The sequence below is a fragment of the Cydia pomonella genome, chromosome 13, assembly GCF_033807575.1.
Source record: "Cydia pomonella isolate Wapato2018A chromosome 13, ilCydPomo1, whole genome shotgun sequence".
NCBI lineage: Eukaryota > Metazoa > Arthropoda > Insecta > Lepidoptera > Tortricidae > Cydia > Cydia pomonella.
This window is the reverse complement of record NC_084715.1, coordinates 11,977,827-12,002,804: the sequence shown is the minus strand read 5'-3', so window position 1 is coordinate 12,002,804 and position 24,978 is coordinate 11,977,827. Positions and strand designations below refer to the sequence as shown.

The following is a 24,978-nucleotide window of genomic DNA, read 5'->3' as shown; positions in this document are numbered from 1 at the left end:
TATTTGCTGGCATTTGCGACAGCGGCCTCAACTGCACTAGATTTGCTTTTGAGCGTCAGTCACTTATTTTAAATTGTGTTGATCCCGTAATATTTGCATTTCGGATGCGCATGGATTAACGCTCTTATTATTATGAGGTATAAAGTCTGATTTCCGCCGGGATATGTGACAAATTTACCTGTTAGCGCATCTGTTATCGCTTAGCAGCTGGTTGAGAAAAGGGCCATTTTTTTCAGTATAAGATACTATCATCTGCTCTTTCTCCATCATCATTTTTGCGTTTGTATAACATGAGTATAAACTAAACGCATTAAGCTTTATACATATGAAAGATTTAGTATTTCTTTGAAACAAATCCTGCGATTTGAATTGGGCGATCTCACGACCTAGTGTGAGTTGATTTTCTCTGGCCGCAGCCTGCAGGCAGTAAGTAGCCTTTAATAGGTTTATCACTAAAAACTGGATATTAAGAATACCTTCAAAATTATTCGGGTTACATAATCACTTTGTACAAAAAAATACGAGGTTACATTCGTAACAACTTTAAAAATAAACAATTGAACAACTGTAACTCTTAATTTGTTCAAGACTAATTTATTACTTTCGCCGAGCAGCCGTAACTATTTTCAACGCATGTGGGTTAATATTGTTGACAATGGTATTAATTTCATAACATACTCTACTAATTACCTTGCAACTGTGCAAATGTAGTTCAGAAACCCATTAACAACTAGATAGGTCATCAACTCTGTAGTGAGTAGGTATTCTTACGAGTGATCAAACTGCTATTATTATTTAGTAAAGTATCTCGTTAACCGTCCATTGAGAAGACTGAGAAGTTATAGTTTAGTGTGTAGTCAATCATTGTGGTGGCAACACGTTTTTCTTTAAACGCGCTTGCCGATTTCAAACTAAATGCTAGTTTCGAAATTGACGCGAATCGTCGGTAATGTTAAGATGTTTTACATAAACTTCCTTATTTCTACAGTGATCTTTAACCTTACAGTGAACAACAGAGGTTATGTAATGTGTACTTAATACAGTGGAGTGATGAATACGTTGTGGTGTAGTGTACACAAGAATGATACGATGAAGCGAACAAAAAAGAGTGATAAACTTAGTAAAATTAAACACAAATTGATAAAGAAACATAAAATAAGTACGTATTCCATTGTAACCATGTATGAATATTCGTATGATATAGTACGAATGCTTGTTCCTGATTTGATGGATTTTGTTTTTTATAGATTTTAGTAAGCTAAGCAAGCAAAGTATTAAGTAAATAGGTTTGGCATAACGTTATTCCTAAAAACGAAAGAACGTGTGCTTATTATTTTGGTAGTACGAGAAGCCACTTTTCTGCTAGCTGTACGATTTCCTTGTGATTGTAAACAAAGCCTTCTTAGCATAAATAATCAAAGTTAACCAATCATTTCATACTTTACTGATATTATTTACACCTTAGTGTTAATTCCGCCTGTTTAAATCGTAATTAAACGGCAACGTGGTGGCAAAACGTGGTCGCCGCTACGCCCACACTGTCTTACAGTTTCAAGGGCGCAAACTTAATGAGCAAATTCGGTTATAAAAAATCCTGACAGTCATCACAGCGAATATGGTCCTTTGATCTGATCGTTTTTGTGCTTGAGACAATACTGTCAATGCCATACACCTGGGAGCCTTATTTTATTCGGCTCCTTATAAAGAACCAACGATATGTATTTTACTAAACTTTTTATTTTGATTTGTTATTTTGCAAGCAACTTATATGTTGTGTTATTTCTCACATAAAGTCGCTATACAAAATTCTCTGGACTACTAGAAAAGACTGTTAAACTGTGTAAATAACTATTCGCTAATGCTTTGTCAATTTAGTCATGATCATGATGTTGAGTTGATATATAGTTATGTGAACACCTCGAATACATACATAAAATATGATGGCGACTGGATAAGCGTTCGTTTTACGCACAATACGCAATAAGCTCTTGTTAAGAAACTTCGTACAATTTAAGTCACCTACAAATTAAACTACCTATATATTAAACATTGCCTTCAACTTAAACATGTCAAAACATAATTGGAAACAGAACTTTTCATTATAACATAACTTACTTTAAATCTCCAAACGTAATCCAAGATAATCTATTATCTAAACTCGTTCATAGCGTTAACGGGATAATCGAAATCCATTACGCGTACTTGCGCAAGAGCGTCCCAGTCCCAGTGCAGCATTCGAACGATATAAATCGGAACTTATTTGACATTAGTCATTACTCGCAATGTATCTCATCTCACCCGAACATTATATTCCCGAGCGGTATAGTTCGCGTCATCCACGATGACTAGAAAATTTGTAAAATCTAACCTTTAATAATATGACAACACGAATCAAGGCACGCGTCGTCGTGAATGACACTATCTATATACATTGTGAGTAATGTCTAATCAAGAAAATATTTTTGAACCTCCAGTACCGCTTTGGTCATCCGCCCACCTGCTAAATGTAAGGTGCCCAAAGCGCGATTATTAATGCCTCCTCTGACATTGGTTTATCTCTATATAGACGCGCAACATGATAATTATGAGTAACCGTAACGTTGAGATGACTGAGATTACTACATGTTAATTAGAAGGGAGAATTAAATTAGGCTCTTCTTTCGTTTGTCGTTTTGAGTTACAGGTGACATGTTTGTTTAATATACTACTTATGCCAGATCAAAATGTTTTTAAAACACGATGTAATCTGCTGCAGATTGTAGAAATAAGATAATAATAGCAGTTCTTATTCTTACCATAGGTGTAACGAGAATAATAAATGATGCTAGAAAAATATGGATACAATATAAACTACATACCTGTACATATGGATAATATTTATACTTTCTGTAGGAACTCGTATTTTTGTTTCATCTAATTATACTTTATAAACAAATGGAATCCCACGCTATACCTACCTAGGTATTCCGCATTAGTTGGATAGAAACGCAACTTCGATGGAATGGATTGATACTAGGTATGGATACTGCGTATCAACCTGACACAAAATAGTTATACATTTCGTTTAACCAGCAGTGGCATTTATATGTAAATTTAAAGTAGCTCCGTTTGTTCTAGATGAACACCGCTCGGCGGGCGGCAGCTGGGAGGAGCCAGTAAGCGCGGTGCGCAACGCGCCGCTCCGGCGCTCGCAGCGGCTCAACTCCACCCTGGACTCCAGGTAATTTGCCTCTTGAAGCTAATTTAGACTATGTAACTGGCCTTCAAATGATACATAATTTTATCCGAACTATTTGTTATCATTGTGACCAGTTACTGGCTCCAGCGGTGGTTGGTCCCCAGCCGCATGATAGCAGTGGACTACCGATGGCAGACGAAACAGTTTCCGTGCTAGGGAACAGAATGTTGCCTAAAAGACTGACGCTATACCCTTTTATGTTTCACTATAAAGTCCTGGCGTTTTTTTGAGAGTTCTAGTAGCATCCCTAATAGTTCTACAGTTCTAGGTAGTTTTTTATAGTTCTACTTATATTCGCGAAAAAAATGAAATATGAAAATTAGATGCTAACTTCCCATTTTGACATACTAGCATCCCAGCCGTTATCCACTCCACAGCCTCAAAATAGCATTTAAAAGCAAGCTAATAACATTTCTAGACGATATATGATGAGTTCTAGTCAAACCTGTAAATACATTTTTTTTCATAGACGTATGGGATTTTAACATCAAAAACAATTGTAGATATATTCTAATAAAAGCTAAGTTCGAGCTGAAATCCCAGGTTTGACAGCCAGCATCTCAGGAGTTCTGGATAGCCAACTCCCTAGTGCATTATAATACACACAGTTCTATCTTCTAGAACGAAATTTGACAGAGTTTTGATAGAATATGTCCGAAAATAGTATCGAAATCGATGAATTGCTAAGTTCTGAGCTAGCATCCCAGGCAATGCAGGTCTAATACCCAAGATCTCAGCAGTTCTAGATAGCCAGCTTCCTAGTGCACTAGAAAAACAGTTATATCTTCTTGAACCAGAACGATTACGATTTACTCGATTTTTAGACTATTTCGAACAAAAATCCTTCAGAATAGAAGTATTTTAGTTCACTATGGAGCTGGCTATCTAGAACTGCTGAGATATTGAATATGACACTGGCCCTAGGAAATAGTGTCGAAAGCTCATTTGTTTCTTGCATAGAAATTGTTTGGTGTAGTACTTTATAGATTTAAACAAAAACAGATTGTAGTAAACATGCAGTATTAAGCACCGATTACTACACGGACCGGGTATCACAGTTCCCGTAGCTGCTTCCTCTCTATGGTGACGTTTAGCTGAAACCTTCGCGAAAAATGACTACAGTTTTTTTTGGGCAGCTCTTTGCAAGTGTTAACTGCCGTTTCAAATCTCCTACACGACATTTTAACACGTACCCACTACATAAACCGTGCACATCCTTTACTTCCATGAGATTTCTTGCAGGAATTTATTTCATATTGAAACGCAGTCTAAGGCGAGCAATGGGGTTGGTTCACTTGGTTCACCGTTGTATAGTTTCCATGAATTCCTATTTCTAAGAGTTAATTATTCTCCAGTAAAGTGAAGAAGCGTACTTGGAACTGTACTGCACTCGTAAACGTTTGCTTTATGCTGACTCCCATTACCGCTACACATCGTCGATGGTTGCCATGTGTAGGTACTTCCCATTATGCAAAGGAACGGCCAATCCTAGAGAAATTGTTTGTCATATTCTGACAAGTTGTATATGAGTTCTATGGCACCACTGAGAAATCAAAATTCTAGGAATTAACAAAACTACTAGTTAATCTAACTTGCTCAGACTTAGCTACTATCATACTAGTTCCTTTACACGTGGATAAATTACTGAACTGGGGGCCTAGCCAAGATGTCAATCGTTTGCGCTACGACAACAAAACGCTTTCTGTCTATCGATCACACTTACACATTACTCATACGAGTATTTGTGCGATAGAGAGACAGATGGTGTTTCGTTGTCGTAGCGCTAACCGTTTGCAACTGGCTAGGCACCCTGAACTTTAAACGCGACTGCGCATGTACTCCTTTAATTTTAATAGTTTAAACGTGTTAACCGGTGTCCATTTTATTGCTAATAAGCGAATCGAATGTGGTATTTCAGACGCAACTCGTATAATTTTATTGCGTGTCGAATCAAATATCACATGTGTCTCTTCGATTATAGCTCAATGCCATACGGCTCATATTTTATAACACAATGGGTTGATTGTTTTAATTTACGCTACTCATACCACTATCCATCTAATCAAGCTTTAATGCACAGGATACAACATAAACGTCATTAGAAACTACTTACATTTATCTATCACAAATAACACAGTGCAGTGCTGTCCAAAGGTCGTATTGAGTACTCGAAACACTACAATTTCAAAACTAAGGAAGTAGTTACATAGGCTAAGTATGATTGATAGCTATTCCAAAATTGGACCAATTCTCGTCTATTAAAGCCGAGGGACAGAACCGGGCGCGTGTTTTACGTTGTTTGCCTTCATTAATTAAGCAAACAGTGGCTGTATTGATGATGTTTCGTTATTTTTTCCAAATTTGACGCGCCCTCGACACTGTGTTTTTATACTTTTTATAGAACACGAGTGGGAAGCATATTCTTGGTAGTTTCAAACGTGTCACTGTCATTTGACGTTTCTGGAGGCAAGTATTTTATTTTAAAATACGTAAGTAAACAACAAAGCATGCACAACCGAATTACGGGTTACGGGCAGCTATACGCTACACTTTTCATAAATCATTTGTTATGTTAATAAACCGCTTTGTTTTGTTTGAAATCATATTATGGTTCGCGTTCTCGTTCGTAAATTCATCAGCATGTTGACAGTTGGCATATGTGACTTCCTCCGCCGTGTGGTCCCGTCGCGCCGAACAATTAGCGGGGCTACAGGGCCAATTAACACGAATTTCCTGTGCCCCGCTCAAACTCCAGAGGGCAGCCGAGGGCACTGCCTCCGACAACGATCATTGCACGCTTTATAAACAAGATGAGCGCGCAAGGCCTTTCCTGCTAACTGTTTACTAATGTTCATATGATCGCTATTATATACGGTTCCCTATTTGATTAGCTAAAACAAAGTAAAGACTAAGTTAAATATTAAGATTGAATATTATATTCGACATTCAGAATGCATAATCATGGTCATACGTATCGCGCAACATTAACAAATTAATTGTTTAAAGTTTTAATTTATTTTTGAATTTCATTATATAGTTTTATAGTTAAACAACGGCATATTGTTTGCTTGGCATTGAATCTCCTAACGCTGAAGACACACCTAAATTCACACTTTGTGTTACAAAACCTATCATATCGCGCATAACTGCTAACATAAAGCAATCTACAGTCAACAGGCGTGACATTCTCCGAACAGATAATATTAAAAAATCATGTCAAGGCCCAGGGCACAGTAATTCACAGACAGACATTAATTTGCATGTTACTGATAATGGTAATATGCTATTGAAACCGTCGCCACGAAGCGTAATTATTCTGGCCCCTATTGTCACGCACACTTATATTTTACATTAAATTAGTCGTTTTTTTTATGGAGGATAGACAGGCGTTTGACCACGATCACACCTGATGGTAAGTGATGATGCGGTCTATGGTGGAGCACGCTTACCTATGAGATACCTATTTACTCTAGCCTTGAAGAGATTCAGATTGTACTCATGCGGAAACACAGACCCGGGCAGGGCATTCCACTCCTCGTTTTATTTTATTGCCAGTATGCCAGTGCACATTTAGAACTCTTGTAATGACAAGTCGAAGAATCGATAAACTTTGAACGCTCCTTTTGTATTTTAAATACAAGAATTTTGGGTTCTAATTTTTATCTGTAATTTCTGTGTTTTTTCGTCTGTGTGTGTGTTTTTGTTCTTTTCGTAGAATATTCTCACAGGAAAAGACATGTGGAAATGTATACTATACTAACTAGTGCTGTGTCTAAACTCTAAATAACATGGGTTTCAAAACCCATTATTTACATTTTATATTGGTCGTTATTCTATAACTCTAATCGTATCTAAGTACTTAGTCAGGCCATGAATTCTGTCACAAAGATTTTTATTGATAAAAAAACCATAGGTACAGATCCCTTATTATTCATACATATGGAATGAACGCTTATTTAATTTGCTGAATTACTTACAATATAAATAAACGTAATATGCTGTCTCAGTTTTGCATAATTGTATGTAATATTCGGAAAACGTTATACGTTATCAAAACATGCAAATAATACGCGACCTGTTTGAAGGTAATATTGATCCCTATTTATGTATTTTTCCTTTTGACATGGTTAAATCTTACATAAAACAAAAGCTGGATCTTTGGTCTTTTGCAACTTACGTGCTTTACCAAACCTACCCCTAAGTTTGAAGAATATTAGCTGAAGAACATACTTGTCAGAGAACTAAATGTTGGTGATAAAATAACGTTCTAATAAAGTAGGTTCATACAGATAAACAATTGTACCTATTTTATTAATATGACACTGATTTTTACTCTCTTTTGCAAAGTATAATTTTTCACAATCCAGCCGCGTATTCGTGTCTAACGCTAACGACTATCTAAAATTAAACAAGTAGTAAATAAAGACGCGATCTAAATTTTAAACATTATTATATAACGTTTTGATCAGTAATAACTCTTCATGATATATCATAACGTTCAGATCAGTACCCCTAGTGTAATTTTAGTCGATAGCGAAACGTGACGTACGCGTTTGCGTTAAGTCTCATTTTGTATGGGTTTTTGAACAGCGCGCCAAGCGGGACGTTTTGGAAAGTCAAAAATCTCATACAAAATGACACTTAACGCAAACGCGTACGTCACGTTTCGCTGTCGAAAATATTTACACTAGGGGTACAGTAATATAAAAGTAAAACAAGCATACAAATCATGGCAAACTTTTTTTTATTAAAAGCTTTGTATTTTATCAGTCAAAACCTTTGCGACAAAACTTATGACCTAACGAAGTACAGTTCAAAAAGCCACTATTCTCCTAAATTCCATTATCCTCTGCGTCTAATAACTCTTTTCCCGTTGGAACTGCGGATAGTTTCGCAGCTATAGTAGTTAAAATTGATTAAACAAGTTCTCATAAACATATTTCCCAACTAATAAAGAATATTAAGTGACTATCGATATTTAAGACATAATCAATTTGTCAAACCACCATACTAACAGCAGTACAATAAACTGACCACGGCCATATCTTGTCTTGTTGCAATAAGGTTCATAAATTATAATATTTTTATGGAGGTTTATTACTAACAGTCTACAATAGTAAGTACATCTATACTGGTAAGCAGATAAATGATCGAGAAAAAACCTGCTCCAACTCTCTACTGGTCCATCCGTATACGGCATGAAACCTTAGCTAAAATAGAATAACTGTTCTAACTAGAATCTATCGCGATTCGTTAGCCGTAATTGTTTTGTCATTGAGTTGAGTTTATTTTCACTAATTGGGATCAATGGCTAATAGTTTTAGTGATAAAACTGATACTGTTTTACTGAAATGGTATTTACCTATGTTCACTAACCTGCCGAATAGACAAGTAAATGTGACTACTTTCGGAAGTTTTATTAAGTTCGTAATGAAATTATGTAGTCATGATTAATTTATGCAGTTTTTGATAAAGGTTATTTGTAAAAAGACAAGATCGGTTCATGAAATTTCAGTTCTTAAAAAACATAAGACCATTGAGACTTAAGAATAATTAGAAGCTATCATCGAAGTTTTATGTAGAACAATATACATATAAATTATTATAAACTATATAGTTAAGTAAGAGTCGTTTAAACGTAATTATCTCGATCTCGCCGTGTTTATGTGAATATGAGGATGACTTCATATAAGTCGCGACATATAATTTACATCTTGCACGTAGCGTAGGTACACAGGTCGCTGGAGATAAACTGATGATATGGCAGCCAGACAGAGCGACGGCTGCCTTTCCTTCCATGTTTATATTCACACGAGCTACTTACAAATTATTATACCTTTCCATGTATTACTAAATAATAAATGCGCTTTTAAATTTAAGTATGTCATCTGTAATTTTTTTTAAGAAAAGCTTATGTAAAGTTTTCAGGTTTCTAATTCGATTTCCGAATATCGAGCACATGCTGGAATTTAAAAGCGCAGCGACTATACAAAATTGTACTTTAATGTCTTTTTGTTTCAAATGTTTTTCATCAATAAAGTGAAACATTTATCTTTGCATGATGATATCGTTTGAAGAATAGTGACAAATGTACTATTAGGTACTGAGGGCCTACTCCAAAAACGAAAATCGTAATTTCGCTAACTGTGTGTATCGCACGAGTATGGAAAAGCGATAGAGAGGTAGATAACGACATATTGACTTTCGTTTTTCACGGTAGGCCCTCTGTTGTATTTAGCGTCATAGCATAAAAAGACTATCTTTGTTATGCAATCACCTGCTGATCATGTAATTGTGTGGTCTAATTTAGCTCTAACCTGCTAGGTTTTGCGTGCGAGTTCACGACTATTGCTTCTGTTGCATGAGCATTTTATACCGAGTGAACCATGTGGCTTTTAATCTCTAAACTATATACGTGCGAATTGCAAATTGAATATTGATGATTAATATTGGAGTAGTTACGAAATGCTTATAGTTTCTTTATTAAAACCCACCAAAGAAAATAACCAAAAACCTGTTATGTTTTATGAGCATTTGATCACTGCAGTTGGCCGTGTGCTGAGAAAATGAAGCATTGTTTGAAATATCTACAGTTATTTCACAATCGTTGGCCCTCGCTCCACCTGAGAGAATCCTAGATACGGATTGAGAACGTTGACATGTGTATGTATTACTTTAACCAGCTATTTTTGGACCTGGCCAGCTAACGACAAAAAAAAAGGTTTTTTTACTATTATTAATTGAATTTGACACAAACGATCTGATGTTGAGGCAGTCACGTTCATGCTAATCTATACATCAAGTTAGGCAGAGGGAACCATTTTTTAGATATACGGAGGCTAAAATAACACATGTATAGGTAGGTACATGCTAAGTACCTAGTGATCCATTTGTTTATCAGCATTCTTGCATTGAAATTAACCTTGGCATCTACCATGGATTGCTTGTTTGCCCTAGTTACCGGGGCGCAAGAAACACCAAACACCTGCAGAAGAAAAACAATTTGACGCTAGCACAGTTTATTATAATCACCGTAACAGAATAGGTAATAATAAAACGGAATTACGAACTCAGGCAGCTAAAGCAATCCACGGACAATATTTCATTTTTCATCACAATTCCTCTTGTATTTAAGGCAGTCGGGTTCTATAAACTTATTAGAGTAGACGCAAGTCTCCTTTAAATAAAATAAAATTAATACAACAAATATTTAGGCACGTTATTTTTATATCCCACTTTCACTTTCATTCATAGTTCAGTCATTAGTTCATGGTCAAGGTTATTGTTTATATACCACTCAAGTATTTTAGATCAACGCATAAATTTGTTAAAATTTAATATGTAAAATATTTTTTGACAAAGAACGTGAAGTTTCAGCTCAATAATGAGAAGTGGGTTTAATTTACCTTGCAAAGATTGATAACAGACAACGGGACACATGAAACTACATAATAGTCATTTATGTGAATGCTACATAATAAAAGGCATTAAAATACACGAGTGTGGGTTTAAGAAACGAACGAAGTGAGATTCTTAAAAAGATCACACGAGTGTTTTAATGCCTAATTATGTACAGTTACATACACTATTTTATCTACTCACATATTATAAACTTTCTATGATATTCACTAACACAAATTACAGCCAACGTTGGGGCATCGTTGCTCTCTTGGCGGAACTCACGGATATGTGGTGGCGTCACCAAGCTATTTTTATCGCTCATTTTACACTAAACTTTTGCTATATTTACTTTAAAAACAACAAAACATATTAATTTTATACTTAAAACTAATTAAAAGATAAAGTGTACGTCAAATGACGGTAAATGAAAACTTTTTTCACGCATGTCACGCATTCGTAGTTTTTTTTTTTAATTCAGAGGCAAACTAGTTAGGGCCTATTTCCGTATCATTCGATACAAAAATCTCGCATGTTAGCGAGATTTGTCAAATTTTTTGCAATTGACATTTCATTTCTAACAAAAAGGCATCTCGACTAATATTAGAATAGAGGACAAATCGATTGCTTTTTTATTCAGAGATGTTCCAAATTTTAATGTCATTACCAAATCGATTTGATGTAGTTATGATTATGAAGCAATTACAACATTATCACCGATAAGAAATTTGTTGTAACAAAACAGCTTATCGTAATGTTGGCCATTATTTACGGATTTTAAAGGCACCATAGAGGGTTTAAGATACGTGTTAGATAAAAACTTATAATAATGTAACATGGCAAACCTGCATGGTGCAGGGTGCGCGCGGTGACTGACTTACGCGGCCGGTAATAAAACAATATGCCCTTTTCGTTCGTCTTTTGTTTTTTCAGGTGAATTTTCTCGACAAAAGGCGAATCGCACAACTCAAATTACATTTATTTAATGTTACTCGAAGCTTAAAAGCTGTATTATTGTTGAAAATTACTTCTTACTTAATGGGCTGCCTGTAGCGCAGGTAAACATATAATAGTTTTACGTTCTGCTTGAGTTTAAACCTAATCCAAGTCTTATTTGTACGTCACTGGCTCTTGTAACTGAATGATGCTTGGGTCACCTTGGGTTAAGTCCCGACCCGATATCTAAGAACGCACGTTTGTTGCAGCCCTTTCTTATGGTTTAAAACTGAAGACGCATGATTGAAGCTACGACGCTAAGCTACTAGTCAAGGCCAGTGACGATATTTTATTGGTTTAGACACGCATACTGACGGATATTAGTTTATTTTATTGTACATGTTTTTACTATTATATTATTTTACTATAAGAACCTAGTTTCATTTACTACCGCTGTTAGCCGGCTACAATAAAACCACCAGTCATAAGATTCGAGTCAGTACTCCTGACAGTTCATGCTCATCTCATACATAACTACCGTAATACATTAAACGTAAAACTATGTCTTCGGTACTATACCTACATTGTCCTACTCCGGTGGGATTCGTTGTTTAGTAGGTATTTGTCAAAGCTAATTGCTCTATTGTCATTTTATTATTATTGACCGATTGTTCGAGAGTCGATTGCTTGGCTTCAACAATGACAGCGCAGATCTCATCTGCCATTGATGCAATGCTTTACGATATTTAAATACCAGGTGGCTTTTTGACTTGTTTAATGCCAGATCGTGAAACCATATTGAAGTATGGAGCAATGTCACCGGTGAACTCGCAAATGATGCTAATATTCATGTTAAATCATAAATAAGTTTATAGCTTCTGTTTCCGCTCTCAGCCCGACAATGTCGGGCCATATATCACATTATGTGATAACCTATCAATTCATGAGAAAATATTTCAATGACAGAGTAATAATCAACATGAAATGGGGCCCCGTTCTTGTATTTTTTACAGGGAGATTATTACTAACTAGGTAGACCTAGCATCTACGGGCTGAGTAAACAGTAAACGAGGATATTGGTACATTTGGTACAATGCCAAACATAAAGCTCGGTTGCGTTGCAAAACAGAACTAGGATAATGTGAATAGAATCATCATTTTCTTGGTCTGACGCATTCACATTTCGCATTTCTACGCAATCTGGCATTTGCGGGACTTTAAGCATAGGTAATTGTGTCTGTGCCTGTAAAAAACTTGCTCGGTTCCTGTATCTACTAGACAGGTAGCACAACGGCAACCAGTATACTCAGGATGATATAGAATTACCTATAGAAGATGTTCTCGTATAGGCAGAGTATCTTCCAACCTTACAAATTCGTATAGCACCATGTAATTTTCTATGCATATATTAATGCTCTAATTTGACTCTCCTTTTCCCTACAGATATAGCCACGATCAAAAAATGCCCAACAATTAAGTACCTTTATGCCTGAAGCCTGAATAACGGTATCAGGATCCTCTTAAACTGAAATATACTTGTATATTTTTCAAATAGCTTGGGTACGGTGACGGTCGTTATGTCAATACAAGATTATAAATTGTATGGAGATGTTTAGATGATAGCTGTCGTCGTACGCGATCTATGTACCATGGTTTGCAAGAAATAAATACTGAATGTGAAAAACACTATATGTAATTTATAAACACAAACTATGATTCGGTTCAGAGTCGCTTTTTCGATAACATTATTTTTGTAAGTACAGTCACGTCTGATATCGATACGAAAAACGTGCCAAAAATATGTATACATTAACTTAATATATGGGCAATAAAGTCGTGTACCCATATTTTTGGACTTTTTTCGTATCGATATTTTCAGACGTGACCGTACCTATATGACTTATTTATAATTTGCTCACATCGGTATTAAATTTATTTAGTTTCTATTTCAATCCTTCATGACTCGAGTGATGGTTTCACCGTGTATACTATTCCACTTCACTATTACTATACCGGTCTGTGTGTAGCAAGCATTAAGAAATGCGAAAGGCATTAAACCTTAATAGGGATCAGGGTCTCCGAGCGACTAATACTATTACCACGAACAACGCCGAGCCACTGATCCATCTGCAGTTTCTATTTGAAGTTTCACCGATTATTATGGCGTATAACATTTCCCCCGTATAATTAAATGACTTCCGTGTATCTTTAATTGCTTAGATCCTATTAATTAAACGCCAATTAATGTAAATGTAATGGCCGTTAAACATATCTCGACTGCTTATCGATGTTTCGTTTTCATAAACATGAAACTGGATGGGATCATTTAAAGATAAACGTTTGTCGTTTAGCTAAATGCTCAGTTAATGACGAGTTTAGTTATACGAAAATGATAAACCGTACCTATATATTTATACGAATTTGTTTACTGACTCGTTAAAATCTACATAAAGGCAAATTTTTCAAATCAAAGAGAAACAAGTATGATAATGCAATACATATTCGGCACTTTATTTTAATGGACAAATTCACAAATCTGATGGACTACGATTATAAGCCTACCTCCGGCTTGTTTGCCTACATAGATTGAGATCATAATAGATTTATAGGTCATTAAATTAAAAGAGCAACTTTGCCTCCAGGAGCAGCGGTCAGCTACGCAACACCCTCAGTCGGGCCCGCGAGCTATGCGAGCGCTGGCGCAGCGGGGGCGCCACGCCCGCGCCCCCCGCGCCGCCGCCAGAGGACGAGGGCGGGGGGCGCTTGGCACGCTGGTTCAGCGTCAGGAGAGGCTCGACACACCAGTATGACATGCACACACATGAGAGCGACAAGATGCCGAAGCTCCCTGAGGTAATTTAACAACTACGAGTACAATGTACATGTAGAATTGTAGGTACACCCACAAATCTGTCACGCGCGTAGAGCGCTGCTGAAACAGCATCAGAACAGATCACGTTTATACTGGGCCTGCTGCAGTATTTTCGTAATCTTACACAAGCGACGACATTTTACCGATTCCTAAATTATTGTCGAAAACAACAGATAAAAAGAGCAAAGCGCTCTCAGGTAATGCTGTCTACTTACTCGTACTCGTGATTACTTAGCAAAAACTAAGTTATTTTATTTTATTCAAAAATAACTGGGTCGTAACTGTGAAATTTGCAAAATTAAGAGTTTATTAGACTAATATTTTAGTTTGCCGCATTGCCAACTTATCAACGCGTTTCTCATATTGTGACATCATTGGAGGTTGGAGGCCACGATTGCCAAAATATTAACTTTTTGCGCGTATTGTTAGAGAATCAACAAATCTCTAAAAATAGAATGGATGTTTTTGTTGTTTTCCTAAATCTGCGAAATTCGTCTAAAAATAAATAAATTCTTAAAAGCAAATTAATCACCCAAGGTATAGCAGTGAAAATAAACAGGTAAATTTCCAATTTACTTCAGCGAAGTTCAAAGGAATGGGCGATACGATTTGGCGCGGTGATTCAATGGAATATTAGTATAGAAACGGTGCGGTCAGGTGTTCAAACTTTTGAGAGAAACTCATTTATGTATTAGTCATGGCTTGGCTAACAAATATGAACCTTAAATTATTATTTATTCCGTTGTTAATCACACTTAATAATTTTGCCTATCGATCGAAATAATAACTATCTCCTACGTGTAGGTGATCCAAATACAATGCCTGTTCTCATAAATGTATTAAGCTCAACCAAAACACTTAAAGGCATACGCTTTCAATCACAAGTCTCAAATCCTTCATTATTTGCTTTCACCGAGACCTTAATACAGATTACCGAGTCACCAGCGTGCAATGTTGTTATTGTTATCAAGATTGTTTGTTTACGTCCAGGTACGGACTGACACATGACACGTAACACGACGGAAGGAAATAACGAGAATCTTCCTCCCAGACAATTACCGACATGTTTTGTTCCAACATTTATAATGACGCGTCGGACTTTTGCTGTAACCGCAATTTGATTAACCATTGACGCACTTACTGTTCACTTAACTAATAAAAAAGTGTTTAAATATAATTACTATTTATTTTAATGCAATTAAAGTTTAAACATGGTGTTAATGGATGTAAAGTAGAACAGCACTACCGCATATTAGTCACCAAAAACCACAATATTTTTATTTTGTTAACGGTACTTTCGAACTGTTATTCCGTTGGTTTGGAGCTATGAACATTGCGGTGGGATGTTGGTCATTTTAGGTAGAAAATCATGGAAATTCTTACGTTCGTCTAAGTTCCTGTCTGTTGTAAAGTGGCCAGCTGCTCAGACAAGGATATATCCAAGGAAATATATAAAAGAAGAAACTGACTGACTGACTGGCATATCAACGCACAGCCTAAACCGCTGATTCTAGAGATTCCAAATTTGGCACGTAGGTTCTTTAGGTGCATAAGAAAGGATTTTTCTTAATTCACCCCCTAAGGGGGTAAAATGGGAGTCCAAAATTTGCATGGGGAAACAAGATTAGTTTGACTATTTTATTCGAAACTTCACAAGAGTATTCCTAACGTTGAATGAGTAAACACGTGTTTCAGGTTTTTTGAGAATTCAACCCCTAAAAGGGAGAAATATGGTGATTAAGTCTAAATATCTAAATGGGTATTATTTCTGTGGTTTATCGGGTTGCTGATTACGAAAATAACAACGATTTTAAAATCTAACGAGGTGGACGGAAAATAAAATCAACGTGGGTATTATTTCTATGGTTTATCGGGTCGCTGATTACGAAAATAACAACGATTTTAAAATCTAACGAGGTGGACGGAAAATAAAATCAACGTAGGTATTATTTTTATGGTTTATCGGGTCGCTGATTACGAAAATAACAACGATTGTAAAATCTAACGAAGTGGACGTGACATACAAATTCCGATAGGGTGCGATGGGGTTGAAATGACTAAATATCAATATGGGTGTCGTTTTATTGTTTTTTGGGACGTTATTTAAGAAAATGTCATTGAATTATTTTAAAATTTATTATTGTGGACATGTAAAATGTTGAAAGTATTTTTGCCAAATTGCAATTCAATCGGTTCAGTAGTTTCGGAGCAAATCGGTTGTAACAGATGGATTGACAGACAGCCACACGTGATCATATAAGGGTTCTATTTTAGCTTTTGAGGTATGGAATGAGACCCGCGTTATCCTAATAGATATCACGACAGGACTGTTTCTCCCACGGTCAGTTCTATGTGGCGTGCTGGCGTGCTCCCGTGTAAGTTCACCTCAAAGTTTGGTTCTATTGCTTCAAACATGGCAAAAAATGTTGTTCATAAGGAAGTACTTTAACAAGTAAAAAGTTGTTGAACACTTCATGTATTTTTCAGAACATGATTCTAAATCTAATGATCATGGACAAACATACACACCTACATGCGTTCATACAAACAGACGGGTCAAACTCAGAACATTTATTTTGCTTAGTACGCGGGCGAAGCCGCGGGCAAAAGCTAGTATAATATAGAAATACTTAAATACATACAAAACACCCATGAGTCAGGTACAAATATCCGTAATCACACAAATAAATGCCCTTACCGGGATTCGAACCCAGGACATATTCCGCTTCATAGTTCATAGGCAGGGCTTTATGATACCCACTAGGCTACACCGGTCATCCAAACATATATATATATATATGGAAGAATACATTTTTATCTCATTGGTATTTAGTGTCGGCATTGTATGCTGTTTGGGTCAATTCAATATTTCGATTTAGAAACAATTGTTGGTTATCGAAGGTGACTCTACAACAATTTAGTAGGCACCTAGTGGAGGGAAAGCTCCTGTGCAATTATTTTTAAAGTTAACCAACTACAAATAAGTAAATATCATAGTTTAATAGTAACTCATAATTCATCATAATCATAAAACAATAAGTAAGCATAGAGTGCTCACTCCATACATCCGTTTTCGTACTAAAACATTATTATTAGCATCAAGTATTTATTAGTACTGCTACTTGACAATAGATGTCGCGGCGAACATAAAGTCTAATTAATGCTCAACCATTTTTAGCTATTATTACAGATTAACCGGAACTCTATTTTCAACCCCTTCTGCTTGTAATATTAGTTGTAAAATTTTCAGCAATACACTTTTCGTCAGTCGCGACACTCGTGACATCTAGTGTCAAGTACCGGTACTGTAATCCGCTACTTGACGCTACATGTCGACTACGAAAATAAAAAGGATGTTGGTAAGAAAACTAATGTATGAAGTGAGCACTCTATGCTAACATATTTGCGTATGTCATAATACACGAAATAAATAGTAACTCCATCTATCACTCACAGGCAGGACTTACGTCATACGAGTACAATACTGTCATGATGAATAAAATAAACCCATTCACAAACGTGCCTTGTTAGCCTAACGTCCTCATTCATAATTCTAGGCTAGGGTTACTAATGAACTAGGTCTTCCTCCAATTATACACATTAAAGCAAACAACACAGCACCAACACTCAACAAACAGGCCATTGACTCGCACCGACAATTTCTGGAATTAAAGGACTCCGCTCATTGGTCACAGACCATAACATTACTATATGTATATCAAATTAATACGAGGAAGGATATATGTACATGATTCACATTTATATTATAGAATGATTCACGCGGTCATTGGGCATTCTTTCAACGAGCGCAGTAACGAACCAGTCGTACGGCCGGTCATGTGGATCCTAGTTTGCTATGAACAAATAATAAGAAAACACGGTGATACAATCATGGGCGGGTGTACAGTGCCTCAACGGAGATCCATGTATACGATTGTAATATCTCAGTTTGCTCTTAGTGTCATTACGTGAATAACGTGCTATTCGTAAATGTCAAAAGTAAATTTTAAATCGTGTGCCCTGCTCGGTTTCTCGCCGATCTAACCATGTTCTGTGTGAAGCTTCTTAGTGATAAAGCCGAGTATTGCATGGCCGAGTATGACGTGAGTGCGGTGGAGGATGTTACTTTTGACGTTTACGTGCAAATGTGTTTTCTTGTCGGTTCTCTGTCTGGTTTAGTTCACGTGACGGATAAGATATTGTCTGGTGTGGTTTCTACGCAACTGGCTAATCCTTTATTTCCACGAGAGATGTGTTGGGCTACGTAACTAGGACTGTCCACCAATTGATGTCGTTTATACTCGTATATCTTGACTTAGCACTACCTACTCGAAACTGATTCAACTAAACTATGTTTATTTAAATGAATGTACGAGCTAATTCGAGACGAGCACAAGGAGCAAGTTCATATCAACTATATGTTATTAAAATTCACGTAAAACCTTGTTTGAAGTTTTTGTTCGTTTCCTGCATGTTCGTCCCATTACGGCACTTTTAACTATAATCTTTTGTGATACTAACAAATGGTCCGTTAATTGGGACAGCCAGAACTTAAACATCTGCATATGAGTTAGTGTTTTATTGTTCAAGTTTTTCATATAGTTAGTGATGTTTTGATGTAAACTTGCCCACCGAGCATGTCTTTCTTTACACAGGAAGCTTAGCCGCGGTGCTGAGTTGCTTAGCTTTGGTGAAAACAGTTTCATGGCTTATTCTTTACTCACTTATCGTATCGCTACCTCCGCACATCTCTGGTGGAAAAACAGCCTAACACGTTTGTTTAGCAAACACAGTGCACATGCATCGCGGATGGTATCTCAGTTGCATGTTGCATAGCGCAGTAATTGATGCAATTATGCAGCTATTGTGTGTGCAGCGGTGACCTAAGCCTTAGTCCCATGACTTAAGCGCTGATACCGTAATATTCACTTAACCGACACTTCATTAAGTTGCATGAGTTGTCTCTTTATGGTCATGGAAGTTCGCTGTTTATATTTATTGGCTTGCGTGCTTGCTTATTGAATAATCACTTTAAATACTTATGCCTTAAACCCACGTTTATAATTATATTCTTTATAATAGCGATTTAAAATGGCTATTAAAAAGGAACCAAAACACAGTTACTAAGAATAGCCCTGGGCGACACGCCGCAGTCGGTATCCCACGTTAGGCTCTACATCTCAGATGGTGATGAGTAACGAAGAGAAATGGTTTATTAATAATTCTCATTAGTGGTCACGAATTATCCGTCATCCAGTAAATGTACTTATGCTTTAATACCTATAAAGAAACCTCTAGGTATATGTGCTAACTTGACGCTTATTTCCCATGTCTCCATAATAATAATGTATGTTATTAATATTATGTAAAAGTATATATTTTATTTAATACTAATTAAATATATACTTCATCTACGTACCTCCTAAGGTAGATGTACGAGTATATATTTAAAACAGCGTAACTGCAACCGCAAACCGCCAGCAACAATAACCTCTACGCCTTTGTCACGACTCCATTGCATTGCGGTCAAAAGCTCTGATCCCATGTCACATAACGTGTCAAATTTTTCAACACAAGCGTTTAACCCTTAAAGTGGCATACATCATTTTAGAATTGTTGGAATGGGAATTTGCCACGCGAAGGAATAGCCCACTACAACCACAAGCTGCACCAGCATATTCTCTACACGATAATAACATCAACTTTTTCATTCCAGCTTGAAGAGGACCTCTTCTCATGCGGCGGTGAGGTGCGCGGCGGGCGTGTGGCGCCACCCTCGCTCGCGCCGCCGCCGGACGCGCTGACGGCCGTGCAGCTGCGGCGACGGCACGTCGTCGCCGCCATTATACACAGCGAGAACTCGTACGTCGCGACGCTGCAGCGGCTCGTCAATGTAAGTTTTATATACTGCTGATTACGCGACACCAACATGTAGCAATGCAGTTGCCGGTCGTAAAACATCAGCCTCATAATCACAATTCGGTGCGACGATATTTCAAATACATAATTGTTTTAATTTTTGCTTTTTTTAAACAGTTTTAATTCAAGAATACAATGTTTCTCATAAAGTAAGAAATATATCCATGTAAAGGTAATTAAATGTTCTTTAAATTGCTACGAATACCTAACAATCAGATAATGCAATTACGCTAAGAGCTAGAATCACGTAATTACGACTTTTGAAAACGGTGTGATATTTTCGACGACTAATGTATGAGATTTGTAAGGGGGAAATTCAAGGAACTGGTGAGGCGAACGGCACCACTTTCGAGCCTGGCAACATCAGATTTCTTAGAGCCTGGGAACCCTACTACAAGGATCAGAAGTCATACTGCGGTCTAATAGTTATTCATACGATACGACATTATTCTACAGACCTTGCACTATAGGTCGCGACACTGCAGCGGCTCGACAACGTAAATTTTATACTGCTGATTACGCGAAAAGCGCACAATGTAGTATGCAGTCGCCGGTCGTAAAAATTCACCCACGTAATCACAGTTCTATACGACGCATTGAATGGGCTGATGTCGTGTTCGCTAATCGTCTCGACGGCGCTTTGATAAGCAAATGACGCCTTTAGTCGAGCAGGAAGGATGCTTGCTACTTAATCGCGTCTTCCACTCGTTGTGATCCGAATTCACGTAAAAGCAATGAAAACGTCAATCAGGTGACCCGAAGCGACTAACTACCTAGTACGAGAATTACGAGATAGAAACGGATATCGTTGCAAACTCGATGTCCGAAAACTCTTGCGCTGCGGATTTTTATTAGTTACGTAGTAATGTCCATACGATACGATACGATAATTTATTGATAAAATATATTTTACATGTCATGTCTTAATACTAGGTACTTAAAATCTATTATTTACATTATTCGTTATTTGGCTAACTAACCAGTTACTATTTATTCTAATAATCGATTTAATGTTACATAAGTATATATACAACTTGCTAAGCGGTGTTTCAAGCTAGTCCGATTTGTTGATAAATTTATCAAATAAATTATGTGCCTAACCGCAGTTTTCATCCTATTTATATATAGCATTTATAGCCCTAGCCTACTTTACAGGCATATTTCCTTCCATACTTCGAACTTGTTAGTCAGTGACCAATGATTAAAACTATTTTTCATAGAAAGCTATATTTTACATTTAATTTAAGTATATGTCCTACATCGTACCTTGTCACAGTGACAACCAATAGGAAAGCTAGGGAATCTGATTTTTTTTATTCTATTAAAAATTACATTGAATGGGAAACATACAGCACGTAATAAAACAAAATGGTAAAAACTAATCTAAATTAAAATATATCTAAATAAGGCCCCCGCGGCATTGTGCCAAAGATGCTGGCAGCATTCCCTCGCTGAATGGCAATACTTATGCGCTGCGAGAGAAAGCTGCCAGCTCTCTGGTCACCGGTAGAGTCTATGAGCCTTTTACTCATTTCCTTAAATAGTATCTTGGCGCTTGGACTTCACGGCCCTAGTGTCTCGACTCCAAACGCCACAAAGTGGTATTGGGGGCCGAGACTTCGATATTTGGAAACCTTTTTGGTTTCAGCCGCCTCGGCAGCTGCCCCAGCCTTGGCCGAAGTTCTTGGTAGATGGGACGGTGCCAGTATATCGACGCATGTGGCGTCCCAGACTAGCACTCGACCCATCTTCCATGGGACCAGGGTCATACCGTCCGGTCTCTTGCCATCGTCCCTCGAAACGCCGTTTGGTTCAAGGATAGCCGGCGCGTTGACGGTAGCAAGAGATCGGCGGATGATATCGTTTAGGGAATCTTATATTATTGTCATTGTGACAAGGTTTTTTAAACTTTCTAGTTGCTTATTACGTTACTGTTACTCACCTACTCGCATTACTTGTTTTTGTTTTGTTGTCTTGTCTCCTCTACCCAAAGGTTGTCTGGAAGAGATCGGTCTTTAGCGATAAGACCGCCTGTTGTCTACCATCTTCGGTTAATCTAACTACATAGGGGAGACTGGGGGAATTGGGAACAGCGGGTATTTAAAAATAGTGAGATATACAAGGTGGCAAAAATATGTGCATTCCCGTTGCCAGGGAGGTTTTGGGATTATACTGAGCAACTTGTGCTATGGGACCAACCCCGAAATCGAGGTGTATTCAGTGTTTCCAATTACCCCATACAGTTTCGGGTAAAAAGGAACGGCAAGGCTTTTGTTTTCGCCCAAGTTTAGTAGGATAACGTTAACTTAAAATTGTTAAAATTAAATAGACAGATAACCAAACTAACGGTTAGCATAAAAATTAATTCGACTTATGACATTTTTATATCTTTTTAGAGCGTTTGAAATTAAATGTTCCCAATTCCCCCACTCTTCCCTATACGCTTCATTTGTATGTATTTTGACATTGGTGACAAATAAGGTAAAGTTCACTGGTTCAGCAATAGTCTTAAAGATTTGTATCGTAGTCCACAAGGAATATGGACAACAGCGGGAACGCATTCCACTCCCTAGATTAAAAGTATTTGGCTGGAGGAATGACAGCTTAATATGCGCTGTGTTGTTAGCAAATCTGATAACACAGACCAACCCTTGGCGCTAAGCCAAAAGCGGTGTTTAAAGTTTAAAGACTTTTACCGCTCTGTGGTTTCATGGTTGGCTTACAGCAAATTACATTCGGCAAGCCGACTTTTTAGGTGTACCTTAACCTCCCTTTTTTAAGTTGAATTAAACTTTAAACGGTCGTTTTAAAAACATCTTTAACTTTTTAAAGTCGTAAATCATGTGAAGAGTTTATACGAACATATGTTGTTTAGAAATATATACATTTGTCTGTTATAACATTATTTAGATGTACACAAAAGTTGTGAGCACTCAAAATGACCCTGCATTACATTCTAGAAACGTTTGCTTGTTTTTATGACCACTAAGTATGTGTAAGCATACTATGACATTTAGAATTGTGCAATTCATACTCGTGCAAATTTAAATTAGGTATTTCTTAATAGACAAAAACTGCACTAGATCTAACGCTATACGCCATGGCAAACTCGATTTCTTAAAACATATTGCGAATATTTATACATGTAACTAATATGGAGATTAAACAATTAAAGTTTGCAATGTTTATCTCGCTCAAATGATCTGTAATTAGCCTTACACGACCGTTTCAAATATTTGTTTTACGCAACACCGACGAACCGTCAACCGGCTAACACAAGCCACTGTTCGCAAACTGGTTTCCAGATACACATCTTCGATGCCAACGTCTGAATAACACACGCTGACATTTCTCATGACTCCGGAGAAATTCGTGATCGGGAAGGAAGTATGCTTAGAATGATAGCAGAATTGTTTGTTCGTATAACTCTTATAGGTTATTACGCAATCGGACACCTCGCGACTTTTATTTTCGCTCAGTACGGAGGTGTGACATGACATGGCGGTTAATTAAATCGTAAGCTGACAGTTGCAAAACTATGACTTGCAGCTACTTTAGGTAACGAGATTAGTCGCTCGGGAAGTCGCTTGCTGTCTTTCTTCAACCTATAAAAGTTGATTTAAAACAGCTACTGAATTTCTCTTTGAATTACGCAATATGCCACTTGTTTAAAAGACCGTTACGATACTTATGGGGTGAAAGATAAATATTTTAACTCATTACATTCTCTTTAAGAATTTCTTCTTTTTATTTCATTATAACTAATAATTACTTGGTTTCACTCCTTTTAAACAAAAGATCCTATTAACCGGCTCTAAAAACTACTTATTGTGTTCAAGCTAGGTTTTGATGTCAACATACATTTTTTCAACACATACGTTTCTTAAAATTTCTTTTCTCTGTTCTAGCGAGATGCATCTTATGAATTTTCATGATCCTTAATACCAACAGCCGTAGCTTATTGGTTGTCAAAAATCTCAACATATGCAAATTCGGAAACCTGCCTGGCCCACTTTTGTTATTGTTTCGCCCACAATTCACATGTTATAGAGATTTGCATATTAGGAAGTGGGGCAGGTTTGAATAGGCAGTATTCGCAAACGCGAGGTCACTGTTTTAAACGACGCCGCCATTTTAATGTGACATCAACTTTTGCGATTGTGAACAAATTTTATTGTTTGCTTCCATAAATACAAACAGCCCACGGCGTCTGCGTGCGTTCAGAAAAAGATTAGCCGCCTTTGTAACACTGTATTCATGCTTCGTCGCTGCATAACTGATTATAAACCGCTTTCCTCAATATATTATCTAATAAATTTATAATTTGTATCTGCTTGTGCTTACATAACAATATTAGGTTCATTGGTATTTGCAACTCATGCATTTTAATGTCACGAAAACTGGATCGCTCTTTTGCAAAATTATTCGCGAGCTTTTCTAAACCCAGTTATTTAGTTTTAATAATGACAGTCATCACTTTATATGAACTAAAACTAAAGTAATGGTAGACTGCCTTGATACCTGGATGAAAGCAAACAAGGCCTTTCTAGGCAAAAGACAACCTAGGATCTTACATGAAAAAAAAAGAAGATTTAGGAAAGTAAGCTGTAAAAGT

General features: G+C 36.9%; 1 protein-coding gene across 1 annotated transcript in view; it reads left to right on the top strand.

Moving 5' to 3' along the window:
- Positions 1–859: 859 nt before the first annotated feature.
- The window catches only part of LOC133524225 (rho guanine nucleotide exchange factor 10), a 42,634-nt gene continuing 18,515 nt past the window's right edge, over positions 860–24,978 (top strand). The window contains exons 1-4 of the mRNA XM_061860123.1: positions 860–1,159; positions 3,118–3,220; positions 14,215–14,425; positions 20,161–20,337. Of these exons, the coding sequence (XP_061716107.1) occupies positions 1,051–1,159; positions 3,118–3,220; positions 14,215–14,425; positions 20,161–20,337 (600 nt within the window). The 5' untranslated portion in view covers positions 860–1,050. The remainder of the gene's footprint in view (positions 1,160–3,117; positions 3,221–14,214; positions 14,426–20,160; positions 20,338–24,978) is intronic.